The sequence below is a fragment of the Hyaena hyaena genome, unplaced genomic scaffold, assembly GCF_003009895.1.
Source record: "Hyaena hyaena isolate Hyena2069 unplaced genomic scaffold, ASM300989v1 scaffold_884, whole genome shotgun sequence".
NCBI lineage: Eukaryota > Metazoa > Chordata > Mammalia > Carnivora > Hyaenidae > Hyaena > Hyaena hyaena.
This window is the reverse complement of record NW_024081519.1, coordinates 207,109-230,491: the sequence shown is the minus strand read 5'-3', so window position 1 is coordinate 230,491 and position 23,383 is coordinate 207,109. Positions and strand designations below refer to the sequence as shown.

At 37.5% G+C, this 23,383-nt stretch overlaps 1 protein-coding gene and 1 pseudogene across 2 annotated transcripts in view; both read left to right on the top strand.

The window, feature by feature from the left end:
* Positions 1-23,383, top strand: part of SMC6 (structural maintenance of chromosomes 6) — a 79,548-nt gene that overhangs the window by 37,451 nt on the left and 18,714 nt on the right. For both annotated transcript variants that reach the window (XM_039220342.1, XM_039220341.1), the window contains exons 11-20: positions 1,977-2,123; positions 2,388-2,476; positions 2,656-2,820; positions 3,289-3,467; positions 4,544-4,748; positions 8,147-8,261; positions 9,914-10,074; positions 14,782-14,917; positions 16,223-16,303; positions 17,390-17,560. In XM_039220342.1, coding sequence (XP_039076273.1) covers positions 1,977-2,123; positions 2,388-2,476; positions 2,656-2,820; positions 3,289-3,467; positions 4,544-4,748; positions 8,147-8,261; positions 9,914-10,074; positions 14,782-14,917; positions 16,223-16,303; positions 17,390-17,560 — 1,449 coding nt within the window. The remainder of the gene's footprint in view (positions 1-1,976; positions 2,124-2,387; positions 2,477-2,655; positions 2,821-3,288; positions 3,468-4,543; positions 4,749-8,146; positions 8,262-9,913; positions 10,075-14,781; positions 14,918-16,222; positions 16,304-17,389; positions 17,561-23,383) is intronic.
* LOC120222499 lies at positions 19,712-22,352 on the top strand (annotated as a pseudogene).

Sequence of the window (23,383 nt, the reverse complement as noted above, 5' to 3'; positions counted from 1 at the left end):
GACCATATTGTAATTGGAATCAGTTTTCCTTTTGCATGCAACGTCTTAAGCTCATGCCCCACCTTTTCCCAGATCTGTAGATCTAAAGTCCCTAATGTAGGGAACCAGGAGCAGTGTTCTTTAATGACCTGTAAAAGCTCCAAAAGTTTGCCCTCGCTGACTTTTGCTCCACCCACCTTCAGGAGCTGTCTTAATAAACATATGTAAGGGCGGCACCTGGGTGGCTTAGTCGGTTAAGCATCCGACTTTCGCTTAGGTCATGATCTCGTGGTTCGTGGGTTCGAGCCCCGCGTCGGGCCCTGTGCTGACTGCCAGCTCGGAGCCTGGAGCCTGTTTCAGTCTGTGACTCCCTCTCTCTCTGACCCTCCCCTGCTCACGCTGTCTCTCTCTCTCTCCTAGAAATAAATAAAACAAAAAAAAAAAAAATTAAGAAAACAAACAAACAAACATATGTAAGGGCGATTCTGGCCTGTGCTCTCAAGGTTACCCATACCCTGCGATAAGTACCCACAACTCACCAGCGGGAGAAAGGCACAGCTGTGCAAAAAACCATGTTGGGGCTTCTTCTGTTCTCACTTTGGGCGCCACTTGCCACCTTCCATAATGGCGCTCGGGAGAAGAATGAGGCACAAACAAGTCAGCTGTAAGAGAAAGAGCGGTGGACGACACCTCAAAGAGACTGTCGCCTGGAACACTTTCTGGAAAGAGTTTGCTGATCCCTGATTTAAATAGTTCTCTTACTTGTCCCTTCTAATCCATTCCTTTTGTCAGTGCCCCACTTTGGTTTCTCATTCTTTTTTGCTTCAGAATATTAACTCCTTACTGACATTATTTCCTGTAGTTTCACCCTGCATGTGCTTCCAAAGTGATTTAACATACAGATGTGGTCACGTCCCCTCTCCCTGTTGTCTGGAGGGTTAAGTTGTAAGCTGATCATTAGTGAATTCAGGACTCTTCGACTATTTGGGCTCAGCTCCCACCACTACCCTCTCAGCGTCAAATTTTTTCATTTCCCAAAGTAGGACTAATGCCTTTCCACATGCTTTTCCATCTGCCTCTTAACACCTTTCCCCAACTTTTCTTCGGGTAGATTTTGATTAACTTTCAAGTCTCAACTCAAATGCTACTTCTGCTTTGAAGGCATTCTTGACTTTTTCTGGCAGACCGCTAGGTTCTTTCTGTGCTTCCAGTTTTAAATAGATACAGCCTCTTTAAGCTTTATTGCTTCCAGGGGCGCCTGGGTGGCTTAGTCGGTTAAGCGTCCGACTTTCGCTTAGGTCATGATCTCGCGGTTCGTGGGTTCGAGCCCCGCGTCGGGCTCTGTGCTGACTGCCAGCTCAGAGCCTGGAGCCTGTTTCAGTCTGTGACTCCCTCTCTCTGACCCTCCCCTGTTCACGCTGTCTCTCTCTCTCTCCTAGAAATAAATTAAAAAAAAAAACATAAAAAAAAAAAAAAAGCTTTATTGCTTCCAAACTATGATCAATTTCCATGTCTATTCTTCTGCTAAATTGTGTTTATCTCCCATTAATTGTGTTACCTGAAGACCGTTGTTACCATATCTTTGTATCCCCAGAGGATAGCACATTTGTTGGATAATGAAATGTGGAATTAAAATTGTATTTTAGGAGGTGCCTGGGTGTCTTGGTTGAGCATCCAACTCTTGATTTTGACTCTGATCCTGGGATCAACCCCAATATCAAGCGTGTAGCCTACTTTAGATTTCTCTCTCCCTTTGACTCTCTCCTTCTCTTGCAACCTCTCTCCCTAAAATAAATAAAAAATTATATTTTAGTATTTTATTAATAAAATTAAAAATTATATTTTAGTATTTTATATAATTGTTTGCTTACCTGATGTCTTGAGATTAATCAGTGAAACTAAGTTTATTGTTGGATGTGAACTATATATAACTTAAACTTTTTTTCTGTTTATTGAAGAAAAGTAAAATACACTCCAACAATGTTATTTTCTTAAAGGTTAGACTTAATGAAGCAGAAAAAAAATACAAAGATATTCAAGATAAACTAGAAAAGATTAGTCAAGAGACAAATGCACGGGCACCAGAATGTTTGGCACTGAAAACAGATGTTACTGCTAAGAAAAGGACCTATAATGAAGCTGAGGTGAGAAATTTTCCAACCTGGAATATTAAATACTATGTATCAAATACAAATACTGTTCATTTACTTTTAACAGGAGGGATTTTATAAATAAGTCAGATCTGTGTCCCTTACAGATCTTAAAAAGTGTAATGTGGCCATTTATGTACTTTGTTTTAAAAATATATTTCTGCATATATTTGGCCTCTGAAGATTTGGCAAAAGTGGGTTTGAAAAGGATATATGTATATTTTTTATTTTATCAAAGTGTGTCTTATCTTTTGTTAGGTTTTATATAACCGGTCTCTAAATGAGTATAGAGCATTAATGAAAGATGATGAGCAGCTTTGCAAAAGAATCGAAGAACTAAAGAAAAGGTAGGATGGTGACTTGGCATTGCACACGATTACGTCATTTTGTAATACAGTGACCTCAGTGACATGGAGTATTATATTTTCCATACTATTTCTAAAGGAGTTTTATTACATTGCTTTGTGGTTTTTTAAATGTTCAGTTTTTCATTTAACATTTTCCATTTTGGGTTATTTACTGTTAGTACTGATCAATCTTTGGAACCTGAACGATTGGAAAGGCAAAAAAAAATATCTTGGTTAAAAGAGAGAGTAAAGGCCTTGCAGGATCAGGAAAGTTCAATCAATCAAGAGATCGAACAGTTTCAGCAAGCCATAGAAAAGGACAAAGAAGAACGGGTCAGAATTAAGTAAGTTTCAACATTCTTAGGATGATTTTTTTTAATTACTTGAAAATCATGTGGTTTGGTGTTCGTATGTAGAGAGAAAACATGTTTTGTTATGGCTGTTGATCTTGAACTGAATAAGGTATCTTTTAAAATTGCTTTTCCTGGACTTTTCTAACACTTGCAGCACTGGACAGTTTCAGGGATTCCTAGTCCTCATCCCTGTGGCATCTTGGGTTGTGTGTGTGTGTGTGCGCGCGTGTGCATGTGCGTGTGCATGCACACTAAGTTTTGAGGACTTGTGATGATTTTTCTCCGGTAACACAGTCATTTTCAAATAAATCTGCCTTTAGTCTTTAGGATAGCTGGGTCACTCACTGTTATGCAGGTGTTAGGGGGAAAGGCTGGATATTTCTGTATCATTGTATCACAGTTTTCTTCTGTTTGCTTTTTTTTTGTTCTTTTTTTGTTTTTTTGTTTTTTTTTGCTTAGGCGAGAAGAATTAGATGTGAAACATACACTGAGCTATAATCAGAGACAACTGAAAGAACTGAAAGATAGTAAAACTGATCGACTGAAGAGATTTGGGCCTCATGTTCCAGCTCTTCTTGAAGCAATAGATGATGCTTACAGGCGCGGCCGTTTTACCTTCAAACCCGTGGGCCCTTTAGGTATTTGTCACCATTCAGTCAGGATATAAGGATCATTAGAAATAAAGTTTTATTTTCAGGAAAGGGTCTATTGAATCTAGTTTTAAAAATGTTATCAAAGAGCTATGTAGTTGTATGTGGATTTTAATTTTATGTATTTTAAGAAATAATAAGAATCACTTTAAACTTTATAATTTTCCTTTTATATCTTTAAAGCATAAAATAGCCAAAAGCAAGAGAACTTAGGAAAAAACTATAGAGTTGAATAATGTGATTCTGATTTTTTTTTCCCTGAATGAATGAATACATGATTTAACTAATGTTGATATAATTGATTAGTTGGAAAATCCAGTGACATCAAGATACAGTCAGAAGGACTCTCACCACCTGAGTTTTGTATAACTTTTATAAAATGACTTATCTTTTCTTAGTTTCTATTTAGGATTGTTTCTACATTCTTTTTCAACTGAAAGCCTGGGTTTATTTAATTATTCCCATATATACAGAAGATTCTAAATATATACGTATCTTTTGAGTTCTCCTGAGAAATTCTCTCTAATTCTGTAACATCGTTAGGGGAAAATGATGTTGTAAAGATAAATATATTTTGTTCCTAATATATTTGCTGTGTAAGTGTGGCATTACACACTATATTATGGTAATGCCTCATCATGTAAATGATATATACCTCTGCACCAGGATCCATGTAAATGATGCGTACCTCTGCACCAGGATTTGTTTCAGTGGATGAGGCATGTTCATCAGTTTTACAGAAAATAATAAAGGATCTATAAACCTTTTGGTTTGATACTCAAAATGTCATTCAGAGGCTGGAATAGTATCCATTTACATAGAAAAGCCTCTGCTGATGTACATTGGAGTGAATGGGACAGGTTTTTTCATAGGATTTGGTGGTCTCCCTGGTGTATCCAGCAGGTATGTGGGGAATTCCCATTAAGTTAACAGAAGGTCTGTAATGTCATCTAAGCTTCTTTATATGAAAATATTTTTAAGTCACTTATAAACTGCTATAAAAAGATAGGTTAATATTTCAAAATAAGGATTTATGGGCCTTTTAATAATTTTCTCACTTTTAGGAGCTTGCATTCATCTTCGGGACCCTGAACTTGCATTGGCTATTGAATCTTGCTTGAAGGGACTTCTGCAAGCCTATTGTTGCCATAACCATGCTGATGAAAGAGTCCTTCAGGCACTGATGGAAAAATTTTATTCACGAGGGACCTCACGGCCACAGATTATAGTTTCTGAGTTTCGGAATGAGATGTACGATGTAAGACACAGGTAAGGCATCACTAGTTAAGTGCTATTTTTGGAAATGCATAATTATGTCCAAGATCAGAAAGAATTTAAAAAATTTTATGTTAACCAAATCTATAGTGCTGACTTAAGAAATTTCATCAAGCCGCTTTAATTTCAGCCTAGGCACTGGAGACACATAGATAGATAAGACCCGTTCCCTGCCCTTGAGCTCCTCACACGAGGTCTGTTGTGGGACCCAGAACAGGGAAAGGGATGCAGCGTGGCTTAGAAACTATGCTTAGGGAAATGATACAGACCTAGGCAAATTAAGGGGTGTGTGGGGGGGTGTGCTAACAGAGAGCTGTGGCACTCACTACTCATGGTTCAACTCTCCAGGTGCTTTGCAGATTCCATAAAGAACCCTGGTTGTTTTCTTTGATAACCGTAACAAACCTCAGGGGCCTAGTACCCAAACTGGCCTCTTTGCTAACGGCTGACTAACTACTCAGTTTACTTTTAAATATAATACATATTTTCTAATTTAATCTTCAGCTTTGATAAAATTGGATTACAAAATGCAGATGTAGTTCAGAGGAGAAAGTAATTACATGTTACATGTTAGAAGGTAGGTTAGGGAAGAAATTCAAGAAAAGAGTACAAAAGATCAGTCTCCTGAACTGATAAGTTTGTCAAGTAACAGACAAGGGCTAATTACTTTATAGGGAAATAGAATTCTATGTGCAAATCATACAGTGGCACAGCATCATAAATTATTTGCAAAAAAAAAAAAAAATAGCATGTGCATTATGGATAGAAAGGGACAGTTTAAAAGTATTATTTGGGACAAAATCAATAAAACCTGTTACTTGAATGTAAGAAAGAAAAGAATTGAGGATGCCTGCTAGGTCTCTAGGTGGAGTGAGTACCTAGCAGACATGTGGTTTACGAGAAGTATAAGGAAAAAGTAGATTTGTCAAAAGAATATAAGTCCTGTTGTGGAACTGTCCACTTTGAGCTTTTAAGCAAGATATAAGGATTTGGGAATTAGAGGTAAAGTGTTTTCTCAGTCTGTAGGAAAATCTGACTCTGCGTTAGTTTCTAGCTTTAATTCCTGATTTCTAAGACCTGATAAAAGTGAAATTTCCGGTGTGCTGCCAGACAACATTGCTCATGGTAAAAAATGACCCCTGACAGGTTAGTTGCATCTGAAATGGGAGAACTGTGAACACCTGATGCAATGCCAGTGTGGTGACTCTTGTAGTTGGGCATTTCCCTCCAGGGACCTTGGAAACCGCCCCTGGGAGATTGTTGTGAGGGATTAACTTTCGTGAGGAGTAGCTCTTGCGCCGGCACTGTCCTCTGGGGACCAGGAACGGGCGTTCTGAACTGCTGGGATGGCTCGTGAGCTGCTGTGAGGACTGCCATGAGTAGGAGTGCTCCCTACTGGTGCTCCCTGATGGCATGCTGAGGTTCCCAGGGGCTGTGGTTCCAGTGTCCTAGCAGCGCATCACATTCTGGGAGGCGGTGCATGGTGAGCTATGTTTGTGCAGCCTGAAGTCACTTGGGAGTAGGTGAATCCATGTGCTGAGAATGTGGGCCTCACGAGTTGGGTGGGTTTGGGAGAGTGAGCGAGCACGCTGAACCAAAGTCCACTGAGGATTCAGACACCTATGGTAGCTGCAGGACTTTGGACTTTTTAATAGGTTTGAGTAGAGAGAATGTGCTGTTGGGTTAATAGTGCATTAGAAGTTTTTAGAGCGGGTGGGTGTTGCAGAAGAGGGAAGCGGTTGAGAAAGCGCTGCTGGGAAAGTAGTTCATGATTGGCCGTGGGGCTTTGGCTGGAGAGGGAAGCAGGTGAGGCCACGTGAAGTTAGAGAGCAGGTTTGAGAGGCATGGTCAGCCAGGAAGGCTGTAGCTCGTGGTAACAGTGGGAAGTTAGAGTAATGGAGTGGCTCCAGAGTGTGACAGACTCCGTGTTTGCCTTTCAGAGTAGTTTGGTATTATGTTGAAGTTCAAGTTGGTGGAGTACTAGGGGAAGTTGGATGTTACTTTTAGGTGTTGACAGAGTATTAACAGGTTGGGTACATGTAATATTCTCTCAACCTTAGCTGTCTTACCGACATTTTGGAGGATGATTTTCTTGTGAAGAACTTTATCAGTATATACTGCGGTTCAAACACTAAATTTTAAAATTGGCATGTTATTTTAATGTAGAAAAGAACAGTGAAACACCATTGGAATGTTAGAATGAATAAGGTGTATTAAGCTCACATTAGAAAACCTCAAGAGAGGTTCCCTGAATAGTTTCCCAGGAATTACTGGGAGTAGTTTCCTTTCTTTTGAAGATGGCCTTGTTCCTTCTTTTCGGAGGAAATAGACGCTACAGAACTGCTCAGCATGCTAACCACCCACAACCTTCTCTGTGTCTGTAGGTCTTCTCCCGCTCAATAGAAGAGATGCTCTTTCTCTCTAACGCTGTTTATTCTCCTTAGGCTCTGAACTGCATGCTAAACTCTGATATGTGAACCATTTCTTTTAATTATTTCAGCTCTCTTCCTGAACCTTAAATGTTCCTACTCCATTGACTTCTCTCCCCTTTAAACATTCTAGGTTAGCAGTTTGCCTCCCCTATCTTAAGAGCAAACTCATTGGGGCACCTGGGGGCTCATTCGGTTGAGCATCTGACTCTTGATCTTGGCTCAGGTCATGATCTCAGAGCTCACAGGGTCAAGCCCCATGTAGGGCTCTGCACTGACAGTACTGGCTCTCTCTCCACCCCTGCCTCCTACTCACATGCTCTCAAAATAAATAATTTTTTTTTTTACACAAATAGTTTATTGTCAAGTTGGTTTCCATATAACACCCAGGGCTCATCCCTACATGTGTCCCTCTCCGTGCCCATCCTCCCCTCCCCCCCCACATCCATCAGTCCTCAGTTTTTGTCAGCATCAAAATTAATAACTTTAAAGACAAAAAAAAACCTTCTTTAAAGAGAGTAATATTGTCAATCTCATATAGTTATGAGGATTTAAGTGAGCTAATATTTATAATATTCTTAGAATGCCTAGCATATAATATAAATGTTTGCTATTTAAATAAAATAAAACTATTACAGACGTTCTCAAATGTTACTGGATATTTTCCGTTGTTACGTATAGTCACACATTAAAAAGACATATATATATAAGGGGCGCCTAGGTAGTTCAGTCCATTGTGTCCAACTCTTGATTATAGGTCGAGCTGTGACCCCGGGGTCCTGGGATGGAGCCCCGTGTCTTAGGGCTCTGTGCTGGGCATGGAGCCTGCTTAGGTTTCTCTCTCTGCCTCTTCCTCTGCCCTTCCCCCATGCACATACTCATGCATTCGCTCTCTCTCAAAAAAATATATCTGTATAAAAGTAAAGTCTGATAAGTTGATAGTTACATATTTTTGTCTTCTAGAGCTGCTTATCATCCAGACTTTCCAACAGTCCTGACCGCATTAGAAATAGATAATGCAGTTGTTGCAAACAGCCTGATTGACATGAGAGGCATAGAGACGGTGCTTCTGATCAAAGTAAGATATAAGATGCTTGCTGAATTTTGTGTTGTTTGTAAATTTCCAGAACTGACATTGGTTATATAAATTTCTATTCTCCTTCTACATTGCGGAGTTATTAAGATGTACCATCGTAATTTTACCTCATAGGAAACTATAGAATAATACAGAACTGGTTGGTTTGTGCGTTTTCTACCCAAGGGAGCTCTTTTGGCTATTCCTCAGTAAATCATTTCACAAGTACATATTATTTTGGTAAATGATGCTATAATTTTGTTTTTACTTCTTTCTTTCTTGATTGGTTGCCAGATCTGTTTTTTACTTAACCTTACAGATAAGTATGTTACTATTCTATTCTTTAAACTGATAGTCTGCTTGATATTTTGTGAGTTCTTCTTCTTAAAACTTTGAAAGTATCATAAAATAAGTCCGTATTTTTCATTTATGCATGTATTTTTATGCACTTCTTGATTAAATCTCCATACTGTGTTTCATTTATTGGCATCAATTTGCTGAGAAGGAACAAGGAAATTCAAAACAGAGATCTAACCAAAACAAACATAGTAGAGTTTGTTTTTCTCATTAATGGAAATGGGAAAAAAAAAGGATATGGAAAAGTAATGGTATCAGTAATTTAAAGGTATATACAGTATATATGTTGCAAGGTAATACTGTAATTGTTTGTAGGCTTAGCTCATTCATATTTTAGAAGGATATTTGAGGGGTGCCAGGGTGGCTCAGTTGGTTAAGCATCTAATTCTTGGTTTCCGCTCAAGTCATGATCTTGTGGATTCATGAATTCAAGCCCCATATGGGGCTCTGGGCTGGCAGTGAGGAGCCTGCTTAGGATTCTCTCTCTCCCTCTCTTTCTCTGCCCCTCCCCCACCCAAGTTGTTACTGTCTCTCTCAAAATAAATAAATAAACTTAAAAAAGGGATACTTGAAAGAAAATAACGAAGTCCTCTTAGACAAGAGGTTGGCTAGACCTCTATTAAGCCTAATTCCTATTTTACTGCTCTCTAGGGCTTAAATATTTGTTTCCAGGCTTTTCCTGTGTAATTCAGTATGCTGATCTTTCATTATAATTTGCTGTTCACTCACATCTTTCCAGGCTGTAAAAGTCATTTAGAAAAGAATAAGATTTGTATGAACTGATCTAAAATAAATATTTCCACATGAAAATGTACTTAAAATAATTTTTAATTTTAAATGGATTAGAACTTAAATCAGTTTGTCATAAAGCATTGTTTACTGTGGTGATTTTTTTTTAATGTTTGTTTATTTTTGAGAGATAAGAGAGAGCAGGCATGTTTGAGCAGAGGAGGGGCAGAGAGAGAGGTAGACAGGGAATCTGAGGCAGGCTCTACCATGTCAGCACAAAGCCTCACATGGGGCTCGAACTCACGAATCCTGAGATCGTGACCTGAGCTGAAGTCAGATGCTCAACCCAGGCGCCCCAACTATGGTGTTCTATAAACTTAGTAGTTTTAATTCTTTGAATCTTGAGAGTTGTTTTTGAAATTCTTTTTTTTTATTTTCTGGAATGATTTTACTTATGTTTAAATAAAAATACTTGAATCTTATAATAAGGATAAGTAGCATTTTGAAATTGTGCATCAGAAAGGCTATAGCATAACTTCAAAAATGTATTTTTCCCTCTATTTTTTTAGAATAATTCTGTAGCCCGTGCAGTAATGCAGTCTCAGAAGCCACCCAAGAATTGTAGAGAAGCATTTACGGCTGATGGTGATCAGGTCTTTGCAGGACGTTACTATTCATCTGAAAATACAAGACCTAAATTCCTAAGTAAAGACGTGGATTCTGAGATAAGGTTAGTGTCAGTGCGAGCTTTACTGTGGTTTTCCGACTGCTCCCTGTGGGGTGTGCTTCCTTTCGTATTATTCTCGCAGCAGTTATTTCAGGGAAGGATTGTGAATAATTTTTTCGGGCTTTGAAGATCATTTAGCTGGATGTAGAATTGTAGGTTGATGGTTGTTTCCCATCAGCACTTTGACAACAGTATTCTGGGCGAAGAACACAAATTAAAATAGCTGTAATGGGTATTAGAACATTTAGTAAAACTTCTTAGTTAGCAACAGAAAAGTTGAATGACCAGCAACTGGGTATCATGACCCTAAGCACACATTTTATATTGACACTGAGTGTTTCTGATGAGAGAGATGTGTGAATGTGTGATGTATGAAAGTGACCTATAAAGTGGTAAGTTTTTGTCCATTGTGCTGTGACATTTCAATCAAGCCTTCCTGAATCTTCACTGGGTAAGGCTGAATTGTATGGTATTCAACAGACACGAGTGTAAATATGTAAAAATACCATAGTGATGTTACTCTGTATGGCTCACACTTCCCTTTTAACAAAAATTGCCTCATGTATTTATGTCCCAAGTGTTTAAAAAAAAAAAAAAAAAAGGCAGTATGGCGTTTTTGGAAAAGATTGGAAGTATACCGCAGCAGGAAATTGAGATCTCTGATTCCAACAGTTTATTTTATTTTTTTGCTTTTGTTGATTCCAACATTTTAGTAATAAAGGTTTCATTTGGCTTCATTTTTTTTTAGCTAACAGTATTTGTGTTCATGTGTAGTGGACACATCCTTTGTTTTAAAAGTCAGCTGAACTGGTTTTTAAAAAATCGTTTCCCACATTGATAAACTTTATTGATTGTAAATATACCAAGTTCTGGATATTATGTTTATTTAAGTAAGTCAGAGAAAGACAAATACTGTTTGACTTCATTTATATGTGAACTATAAGAAAACAAACAGGGGAACAAAACAAACTGCTGCACAGACTTGGAGAACAATCTGGTGGTTGAAGAAGTCCCTGCAGAGGGAAGAGGGGTGGGTGGAATAGAGGAAGGAGATTAAAAGGTACAGACATGTAGTGGGAAAGTAAGTCATAGAGATGTAATGTGTAGTGTATTAACATTTTTACAACTCGGTAACAGATGGCTGCTGGGTTTATTGGGGAGGTCGCTTTATAATGTGTGTAAATGTTGAATCACTTTGTGGTACGCCTGAAACTTCCGTCATGTTGTGTGGAAGCTACAGCTCAATTTAAAAAGACAGAGAACAGTTCATCGCTTTAAAAAGAAAGGACAGAAAGAGAATATAGCAATTCTAATGATATTTAGATGACTTTTGTGTCCTCTGTTTTGACCTGAACCAGTATATTTTGAAGTTTAAAAAAATTCATTAGTGCTTTTTAAAGATAGGAAAGTATAAATTGGGAAACAAAAGTAGCTCATAATCCTGTTTCTGCATAGTCTTTATTGACATTTTAAATAACGATTAGAAGGGGGGCACCTGTGGGGCCCAGTCGTTTGAGCGTCTGACTCTTGATTTCAACTCAGGTCATGATCCCTGGGTCATGGGATCCAGCCCAGTGCTCAGCAGGGTCTACTTAGAATTCTCTTTTCTCTCTCTCTTTCCCTCTCCCCACTCATGTGTGTGCTCACTCTCAAATATATAAAGATAGATAGATAGATAGACAGATAGATAGATAGACAGAAAGAGGGAATACATGTATATGGTGAGAAAGTCCAAATAGTGCAGGAAAGTACACAAAGTAAGACCATTCTTATGTCTCTTTTAAAAGTAAGGTAACAGTTTAGCAGTTTCTTATACATGTTTTCTTATGTGTTTCCAAAACAGTTTGAATCCCTGTACAGTGACTTAAATTAGACAAAATTCACATACTGTAAAACTCACTCTATTTTAAAGCATACAAATTGAGAGATTTTTATTATATTCATAAGGTTGTGCAGCCATCACTGTTAGCTAATTCCTGAACATTTTCATCACACCAAAAGAAAACCCGTATCCATGAGCTGTTATTCCCCCAATCCCAAACCTCTGGCAACCACTGTCCACTTGGGGTTTGTCTATGGATTAGTTTGTTCTGGATGTTTCATATAAATGGAAACATGCACTATGCAACTTCTTGTGTCTGGCTTCTTCCACTTAAGTGCAAGTTGTATGTAAGTATGCATAGGGTTTCTGTATCTTGCTTTTTTTCTACTCAGTGTTAAATCTTGGCAGTCTTTCCGCATCAGCAGCTTTAGAACTACCTCTTGATAGTTCCGCAGGAGTTAACCAGTTCCCCGTTGATGGACATGGGAGTTGTTTGCCATTTTCTCTTGTAACAGTGTTGCAGTGAGAACTCACATATGCGGATCTTGGCATACTTTTGAAAGTGTGTAGCTTAAATTCTTCATAGTGGAAATGCCAAGTAAAAGGATCTGTGAATTTTTAAATTATTTAATAGCTGTTGCCAAATGACTGTAACTGATCCATTACTACACAAGTAATGCTTTGATTTTAAGTATTTAATAATATTAAGTAATATTAATATTTTAATACATATAATATTAAATTAGCTTTAATATTAGATTTATATTTATATGTAAATATAAATAATAATATACTTATTAAAATAGATAATTTAGTATTTTCATTTTATTTTTATATAAGTTGACCGTTTAATAGTGATTGCTAGATGACTCCAGAAAGATTCCCTAATTTCCCTTCATATTACGAACATATAAAGAGTGCTCTATTACCCTTGTCAGCTTATTACCAACAGATTCCTGTTGATGAAAAATGGTTCTGGAATGTAACTGAAGAGATTATAATTTATTTCACAATTTCATAATGAACAGAGTGGCTTCTTAACAGGGAAAGGGTTTTAAGTATAGGCACTGACTTGGTTTGATTATCCCGTGTGCTTTCCCACAATGAAAGTACAAAGTAAGGTGCAAAAGAAACGTGTAAACATACAAGGTCATTAAAAAAAATGTACATGTAGGTTTTTCAGTTTTCAAAGTACTTTAATAACAGTTTAAATATAATTTTCCAAAATGTATTTTTCAAATTTATTCTTTTCCTTTGTTCTTCAAAACAGATACTACGTGATTACTTACCGTGCCAGACCCTGGTCAAGGCACAAGACATGGCACGAAATAAAGTACAAAAATTCCCCATCCTGGAGCTTAATATTAGGAAGGGGGAGATAGACTAGATGAATACTACCTAGGTCAAGTGCTGTGGAGACAAGCACAGTGGAGTGAGGGCTGGAGACTGAGGAGTGTACTACTTCAGTGGCTTCCGGGAGTGTGTGCATCCCACACAAACCACATGCACATGCTTACACATTTCATTAAGTAACACAGGTTCTTGCTTTGTGGAAAGATTAATTAAAACTAAGGAGGAACACTATATGAAAGTGTGTAACAGAACTCACCCTACCCAGCAAAGGAAGTTGTGTAATTTAGCAGTTTTGTTTATATAAATTCTGTTGGTTGCTTAAGTTTATTCTAAATATTCAGGAAGTTGTATAATAACAGAGTATGGTCTGTGCTTATTATTTCATTGATTTTTATTTTTGATTTAGAATCTAGGTTTCAGTTTGTTTATTTGATAAATATGTTTTTAGCAAATTTACTGTTCATAAAGGTCTAGATTTATATGTGATAAAACAGATAATTCTTACTAATTTGAGGAGCCATCTTAAGTTTTTGTATCTGACCCCCCCTTTTTTTTTTTTTACCAGAAATACAATAATTATTTCCCTCCTTTGCTCATTTTTGTCATTCATTCTGCTAACATTTATTGAGCCTTTCACTAATTTTGAAGATTCCAGCAGGGTAGCACAGTTAGAATATTTTATCAAATTTAAGCTGCTGTGTTATTAAAAAAGAAAAAGTGCTGTTACTTCAACCATGGAGTGGAAGGTGATTTCAGAGCTGCTGAAGTGTGGGAAACACGCGTGTTACTGAAGTACGGCAGACACTCTCAGTGAGAGCAGCTTTTAACTGCAGAGATGCTTCTCTCCCACCAGGCAGACGATTTGGGGAGATAGGTGCTTGGGTCAGTGTGACAGGAAGAGGTCACCTCTGAAGGCAGTGACCACTGTCATGGAGACACTTTATGGATTTGGCATTGGCTTGCTTTTCCCTCCATCCTTTTTCATTGTCCTCTCTCCATACCTCTCGTTCCCACACACTCAGAGCATTTCTCCACCAGCAGTAACGGCTGAGCTGTCGGGTTTATGTTTCACTGCCCTGTGCTTCCACGCTGTCCTCCCCTCCCCTCCTAGGGGCCCACCCGAGGAAGGCTGTAGAGAATACGGTTCCCAGACTCACTCCTGTGTCCCGTAGTGCTGTGATGTAGTGTCCTCTTCATGTTTTATCATTACAGCTTATTTCCTGACTTTTAGTCTGATTTCTTCATGTCCTAATTCTGTTTCCACTTCTGCTTATCACTGTGCATGATGGGTGCCACACAAATCGTATAAAAAATGTTTCTTAATGAAATAAGTGAAATATGACTGTAGTTTAGAGGTCTTTTGAAATCTCTGTATTTTCATGTTATTAATAACTTGGTAGGAATATAGAACTGGTTTAACTGGATAGAGTTTTGCAAATAAACTGTCACAAATAAGCTCTTCTTTGTAAAGATCTTTGTAATATTCAGAAACAGATTGGAGGTGTTTTTTATCCTCTCCTCTCCTCTCTGTCTAGTGATTTGGAGAATGAAGTTGAAAATAAGAAGGCTCAGATACAAAATCTTCAGCAACATCTGTCTACCCTTGAAAAGGATATTAAGCGCAATGAAGAATTTCTTAGAAGGCGCCAAATGCATTTTAGAGAGTTAAAGGTAAGGGGAAAAAATGTCCTTTTGTTTTGCTCATCGCACTCACTTCTAAGTTATTTTTAAAGAGCCTACCATTTATTTAGTTAGAGAAGAAGTTTGCAAACTTTTTGTCCTCAGGCCCCTTTACAGTCTTAAAAGAGCTTTCATTTATGTGGGTTTTAACTAATTATTAAAAATTAAAACAAACTTTAAGAATATTTATTGGTTCACTTAAAAAAAAACCAAGTCATTATGGGGCACCTGGTGGCCCAGTTGGTCAGACATCTGACTCTAGATTTTAGCTCAAGTTGTGATCTCATCTCTTGAATTTGGCTCAGATCATGATCTCAGGGTTTGTGAATTTGAGCCCCATGTTGGGGTCTATGCTGACAAGGCAGAGCCTGCGCGGTATTCTCAGCCCACCCACTCCCTCACCCCAATCCCTGACTCTTTCTGATCCTCCCACACATTCTCTCTCTCTTTCAAAATAAATAAACAAACATAAAAAAAAGAAAACTCATTATGTGTTAACAAAAATAATGTTTCTGTGGAAAATAGTTCTACTTTCCCAAAACCAAACAGTGAGAAAATGGACATTTTTATATTTTTGTAAATCTCTAATATCTGGCTTAATAAAGCTCAGCTGAATCATCACATTAGCTTCTACAGTCAGTCTCTTGCAGTAATTACCCATCCTATAGTTGTAAACCTCCTGCACACTCGTGAGAAAATGATAATAAAAAGGGTGAATAATGTAGTATTTTTGTGAAAATAGTTTTGACCTCATGACCCCATGAAAGAATCTCAGAAGCACCAGGGGTGCTTGGGTTGTACTCAGTGAAGTGGTGGATTCAAGTAATCTTGCCAGAACCTCCATCTGGGTCTTCCGAGAAGGGTTTTCTCAGTAGAGTCAACATTGTCATCATTTTAATGGTAAGGCAGAATGTTTCCGTCCTTTTTTCATGGGACTGGATTAGCAGTAAGGATGATCATGACAGACTTTATACACAACATGCTTTTGTTCATTCAATACTAGTTTGTCTCTCTCATTAGCTACAAAATCCTCTATAACAAAAACAGAGTAAGGACTTTGTGGATTAATGCATCCTTTCTGGGGGGCACTTGTTATATATATTTATATTTATCTATTTATCTTTATTCATTTGTCTGTTGATTTATTTATCTATTTATTTAACTAATGTCTAAACCCAGTGTGGGGCTCGAACTCACAACTCTGTGATCTAGAGTCATGTGCTCTACCGACTGAGCCAGCCAGATGCCTGTTTCATTTATTTTATGTTACTAAAATTGAAATAATTTTTCTTTCAGGTAAAAATAACAGAAAGTATTTCTGAAATTCGGGAGCTTGAGAATATAGAAGAACACCAGTCTGTAGATATTGCAACATTGGTAAGATTCTTTTTCCTTGATTTACGTGTAATGTTAAAACAGAACTGTCATTTAGGTTAATAGCATCCACTCTCAGCTTTTTTTAAGTCCTTTTAACTGATGTTACCTTTTGTAATCGTTATTTTTATTTGCAAATAAGGTCAGCACTACCTGGCTTGTAGCATTCAAGTTCCTTAATGTTTTATAGGTGTAACTTGCATGTATAATAATTGATTTTGTCTTCTACTGCGTGTACTAAAGCTATCAAAGCTTGAACAGTGTGCTTCTAAACAGTGGCCTTTCCAACCAGACTGCCTAGCATAGCTTTGTTCAGAGTTCATCAGTATTAATACTAATGGATTTCTTTTACTCAGCTGTAGTTGGTCTCTTCATTGTTGAGGTATTTTTTTTCCGTAAGAAATTGGTTCTCATTTTCATCTATCACACGTTTGTTAGTCTGTTGTTTTTTTCAGACAGCTGTTTATGACATTCAGCTTAGCTTGTCTGAGTTACAGTAAGCAGCGCATTAGATAGATTACAGTCTTGTTAGAATGAATAAATGTTTATTGAATCTCCACTCTGCACCAGGCACCATATTAAGTGCTGGAGGATAGGACAGTGAACCAGACAGATAAAGTTCTGGCACTGATAGAGCTTTACTTTACGCTAATGAGAATTTGTCTTCATTTTTATTAGCGATCTTATTCATCATTTTTTATTTTTCTGCTTTAATTCCTTAGATTTCTTAAAAGTATGGACTATGTCTTACTTATTTTTGTTTACTCAGTATCTAACACATTGGTACATGATATATATGTATGCATGCTGCATTTTGAAAGAAAAAGTAACTAGATAAAATAAGTCTTCCTTTTGATTATGACCTCAAGCATGGTATAGTTTAACTTGTGTCCCATATGTCAGTCTTTCTTACTATTGAATTGTTTCCTACTTCCTGATTTACCACTAAGGGTATGAAAATATTCTAGTGCTCTTTGTATTTGTCTTTCACTGAATTGCCTAGAGCCTGTACTTTGTCTTCTCTCAGAATCATTTGTTTCATAACTTAAGTATTTTAATTAACTCCTTATGTTCTGTAAATGTGACCAGGAAGATGAAGCTCAAGAAAATAAAATCAAAATGAAAATGGTTGAGAAAAATATGGAACAGCAAAAAGAAAATATGGAACATCTTAAAAATCTGAAAATAGAAGCAGAAAACAAGTATGATGCGATTAAGCAGAAAATTAATCAGCTCTCAGACCTAGCAGAACCACTTAAGGTATGTGTTACTATTACTCTGTTGTTATATGTTTCAGCTGTGTATCCACACTGTCCTTGCCAGATACTGCCCTAACAGAATTTATGGTTAAATGTAAATGTAACCAAATAAAATGGAATATAAGCCAAATTTTCATCAGTAGGTCAATTATAATTAAACACTTTGTTCATGTCTTTAGGGAAAATAAATTGCTAAAAATTTCTGTTTCTCCTGGAAGATTACAGCTTTTGTTTCCTTTTTATTTATTTTTCTTTTTTTAGAACCAGAAGCAGGGATATCTTGTCCATCCAGCCTGTTTCTGTGCTCACCTACTCTGTTGTCTTTTCTGGCTTTCCTTCAGTAATTCAAGAATTAGTTTTATAAAAATAGTTATAGATTAGATACAAGAGCAGCTTGAAATAAAATGCTACTGAATTCTTGTTTATTGACATGTTTGTATTATGTTCCAGGCTGAATTAAACTGGCTTTTTTTAAAACTTTTTTTTCTTTTATTGTTTTATTTATTCTTAAGAGAGAGAGAAACAGAGCACGAGTGAGGGAGGGTCAGAGCAAGAGAGGGACACAGAATCCCAAGCAGGCTTTAGGTGCTGACAGCTCAGAGCCCAATGCAGGGCTCGAACCCACAAGTCATGTGATCATGACCTGAACCAAAGTCAGACGCTTATCTGACTGAACCTCCCAGGTGCCCCTTAACTTTTTTTTTTTAATCACATGCTTTTTGAAACCAAATTTAGGGAAATAAAATTATTTAACAATTAAATGGTATACGTTTCCCGGTGTTTATTAGCTTAGTTATTTATAGATTATTATCATTATCATTTTTATGAATAGCTCAATTATTATCAGAACTTTAAATGTTATTTATAAGACTGAGAAGAAGGAATACTGTATATTAAGAGCCTGAGGCAGCATGGGTACCTGGGTGGGTCACTTGATTAAGTGTCCAGCTCTTGGTTTCTGTGCAGGTCATGATCTCACAAACCGTGAGCTGACAGCACAGAGCCTACTTGGGATTCTTTCCCTCTCTCTCTGCCCTTTTCCTGTTCATGCTCTCTCTCTCTGATAATATTTAATCTTAAAAAAAGAAAGTCTGAAGGGGGTATGCTGATGATACAACTCTAATATACCTCCATGTTTTGGCAGGAAATGTATCCCCTTTGAATCAAAATGGATTTAGATATTTTAATAGTTTAAAAGAATTGTGCATGTAAGTTTTGCTCTGTCTCCATTGAAAATTTTAGAAGATCTCACTTACAGAGTTGGGAGGATATTAAAGGAAGGCACAGGATGCTCTTCCTGGAAACACCGTTTGTGGTGGTCTCTCTGGAGTTGCTGTCAGGAGCTGGGGTCCTGCCTGCCTTTCTAACCCTGGGTGCTTAACTTGTTTCTATTTGCGATATGAATTTAAAAAATGGGAAAACAGACTGATAAGTTAACTGACAAAGAATATAAAGTTTAATATTAAAATTGTGAGGAAGAAAAATGTATTAAAGATAATATTGAGAAAAATAAGAAAGCATTTGCTGCATACAGGAGATAAGAAAAAGGCAAAAAGATAAAAAAAAAACAAAATTAGTTTTTATGAGATTGATGCACTACCTACTGTGCTAACAAAGCACCTACAAAATTAGTTTTTAAAAGAAAACAGAAGGAATAAGATAAATATTAAAATCATCAAGAGTACGTTAGGTAGAATTCAGAATTCAGGAATTAGAGCAGTGAAGTTACAGCAAAGGTAGGACTAAAAAGATATTTTAAATCGGTAAGGGATTGAACAGGGTAGGGTGACTTAAAATCAAAATGATGAAATATGTTAATATAGGAAAAGAAAGATTGCACCTAAATTATTCACCCCAGACAACTTAAGATTCAAAGAAGAAATGATGAAGAGTAAGCTGTGTTGTGTTCTTGTAGGTATCTCTAGGCCAATGCAGCTCCTGGGATTGGGAGTTTGAATAAGTGTAAGAGCACAAAATATGGGCACAAGGCAGTAAAGATTCTTGATCTTAGCTCTTTGCATTGGCTGCAAATAACTGAAAGCCAGGAGTCGAGTCCTTCCGTGAACTTGCATGCAGTCAGCTGGCAGCCAGCGGGCTTTCCCCCTCAGCACTCTGTCACACTAGCCATCAGTAACAGCAGGACCAATGCGACATGGCCAACAAAGTAACTTAAGTCCTGAGACACGGCCGTCATGATGGATTAGCAGCTTCGCGACGTTCTCTGTTTGCTTGTAGGACAAGTGTTCATTCTGTGTCAGGGATGGTGAGGGGTAAAGTACTCTGTTTAGATACATAGTCATTGAAATTTTGGTATAAGGAATATTCTCCTCACTTTAAATAGTCTGTTTTGATTTACACTGCAAATTTAATGCTTTAGTTTTAGTTGCAAGTTAAATTTGTCAGACAAGGAGTATGACCCACATCGAACCTACAAAGATAGATGGTCTGCACTACTCAAGTAGGAAGACTCTTGGTTTCTGATATAGAGAGTTTATTTGGATCACAGATGACTGTGCTTTTAAAAATTCCAAAGTACCCCAATGTTCATAGCAGCACTCTCCACAATAGCCAAAACATGGAAAGAGCCTAAGTGTCCATCAACAGATGAATGGATCAAGAAGATGTGGTTTATCTATACCATGGAATACTACATGGCAATGAGAAACAATGACATCTGGCCATGTGTAGCAACATGGATGGACCTTGAGGGTGTTATGGTGAGTGAAATAAGTCAGGCAGAGAAGGACAGATACCATATGTTTGCACCTATAGGAGGATTAGGAGGAACTTGACGGAGGAACAAGGGGGAGAAGAAGGGGGGAAATGGTGGGGGAAAGGGAGAGAGGCAAACCATGAGAGACTCTTGAATGCTGACAAAAACTGAGGACTGATGGATGTGGGGGGAGGGGGGGTGGGCATGGAGAGGGGCACTTGTGGGGATGAGCACTGGGTGTTATATGGAAACCAACCTGACAATAAACTATTTGTAAAAAATAAATAAATAAAAAATAAAAATTCCAAAGTAAGGGGCACCTGGGTGGCTTAGTTGGTTGAGTGTCTGACTTTGCCTCAGATCATGATCTTGCAGTTTGTGAGCTCAAGCCCCACAACTGATAGGACAGAAAATCAGTAAGGATTTAGAAAACTGAAGCACCATCAACCTACGGGACCTAATCAGTGCTTAGAGAAGACTACCAGTGACAGTAGAATACACCTTATTTTCAAGTACCTGTTCCATGTATATGTACCAAGATAGATCATCTCTTGGACCATTAAAAAAAATCCCAACAAGGGCACCTGGATGGCTCAGTCGGTTAAGCCTCCAACTTCGGCTCAGGTCATGATCTCACGGTTCATGGGTTCGAGCCCCGCGTCAGGCTGTCTGCTGACAGCTAGCTCAGAGCCTGGAGCCTGCTTCAGATTCTGTGTCTCCCTCTCTCTCTGACCCTCCCCTGCTCATGCTGTGTCTCTCTCAGAAATAATTAAAAATATTTTTTAAAAAAACCCAACAACTTAACTATATAGTGTGTTTCCTAATCATAATACAGTCATACTAGAAATATTTAGTAGATCCTCAATTAAAGATCTTTTAATAGAAGGATAATCTCTAAACACGTGAAACTAACATCCTTTTAAATAACCCATGGTCGGCAGAGAAAGTGTTGATAAATTTTAAAATATTTTGAATCAAATGAAATGAAGATGATTTATCAGATTTTATGGAATGCAGCTAAAGCATTGCTGAGAAGGAGATTTGTGGTACTAAATTCATTAGAAAAACAATACACAGACTGCTGCCAACAAGAACGTGAAAGCTGCAGATTTTCAGCTTTGGAGGGGGCTGTCCTGCTGCCTGTGAGACATAAGAAACCGGTCAGTTACAGTTTGAGGGCTCTGCAACCACACCTTTAAATAAGAAACCCAGAACAACACTAAAGAGTTAGAGCTAGAAACAAGGAAACCTAATATGAAGAATCTCCAGAAAGAAGAAATTCCCCTACAAAAGAAATCTCTTAAAAAAAAGGATGACTTTAGATGACAAGCTCTACCAGTGAGACTTAGACGTCAGTGAGGGAACTTCCAGCAGTCACCATTGATGTGGAAGAGGTGACAAAAGCATTGAAAAATGTGACAGTAGCAAAACTGAAGCAAAAAGTAAGTCCCCGCATATCTCCAGTTGCAGTGTAGCCAGTGATTGTTCAGATCTGGATAAGATTACTGGGGAAGATGATTTTGATGGTGTTCAAGGGAAAAGAAAAGCAACATCAGAGACATTGGTACCACAGAGGAAGATGGTTGGAAGGCCATAGTGGCGATAGTGCTGATGACTCTGAACCAGACTTTTGCAGGTGGTAACGAGTCTGATTTTAGTGAGAGGAAAGATAATGATGAAGTCTTCACCAGACGGAAAAATAAAGTGAAAGAAATTAAAAAGAAAGCAGTGAAAGTCAAATCCTCAGTTGAGAAGAAACGTAAATCCAAATGTAATTCTTTGTAAGTGACTTTAGGAAACTCTGCTCCAGGTCTGTGAAATCAGAATCAGCCTTATCAAAAAGGGTTTCTGTTTCTTCAGAGGCCACTAGGAAACCATTACACATAGGCAGTCCTTCAGCTGAAAGCAGAAAAGCTACATGGGTCCCATCAGCGATATCTGGAAGCAGCATCAGCTGCAGCAGGACCCACTGGCTCCAAATCAGATTCTCTGCATTGGCTTGTCCAGATTAGTACGGGTTAAACCTTACATTCGAATGCTGCTGGTAGTTGAGTGTGGTCATAAACAGATATTTGATTAAGAGAATCACAGTTTTAGAAGTCTGTCTGTATTTGATTTGTATTTATATTTGAGGAATGTATCACAATGCAGTCCTTTAATGTCATATAAATCGCCTCTATCTAGTCTGTGATGTTCTCTGAAGCTAGTCAAGACTTCAATAAGAGTTTTGTTGATAAGAATTATCTTGTAATACCATTTCCTTCTGAAGAACATATTCTATTTTTCCTGTGTAAGATAAGTTATTGCCATTAGGTGCTTGTCAGTTTGACCTGGAAGAAGTTCATGTTGCAGGCTGTTCCTTTGTAGAAACATGATGTTCCTTTCTAACTTTGTCTAATTTATGGCACCTTAACCTTAATTGTTCAGAATTTGGGAAAAGGAAACATTCCCACTTTTTCCAGGAGGCATTTCTGAAGTCTCACTTCAGCTACATTATCAGTTTTATTGCAAAGATGTTTCATGTTTTAGCCAAATATTGTTATAGTAAGAATTCAGAATTATTTTACATCTTAAAATGATTGCTAATATGACATATGTCTCCTACTCAGAAGTAGATGTTTATCGTATAGCAAATAGTTTCATGGCATTTTATGAAGCTGTTGTTGTCAAAGCCTTTAATAAAAGTGAAAAGGTTTTGATAGGCTCTTTTCCTTGAGAGCATTGCATCCATGTATGTCTGGTTATCTACATTTTGTGATTAAATGAATGCTTTGCAAAAACAAAACAAGATAAATTATAATATACATATCCTTTTTATGTATTATTCACAGTAACCACATGGGGTTTATTTATTTTGGACTTGCAAGACTCTTTCCACCATTTTAATAAAGAGGAAAAATCATATATCAATCAGTACAGAAAAAGAATTTGATAATATTCACCCATTCATGATTTTTATAAGCCTCAAAAAATGGAAATAAAGAATTTCTTCAACAGGTTAAAGACCATCAACAAACAATGTAGTTAACACGAAGAAAGTAAAAATGAATGTCTCACCACGTTGACTTAATGTAGTTAATATTGGAAGTTCTAACCAATGCAGTATGGCAA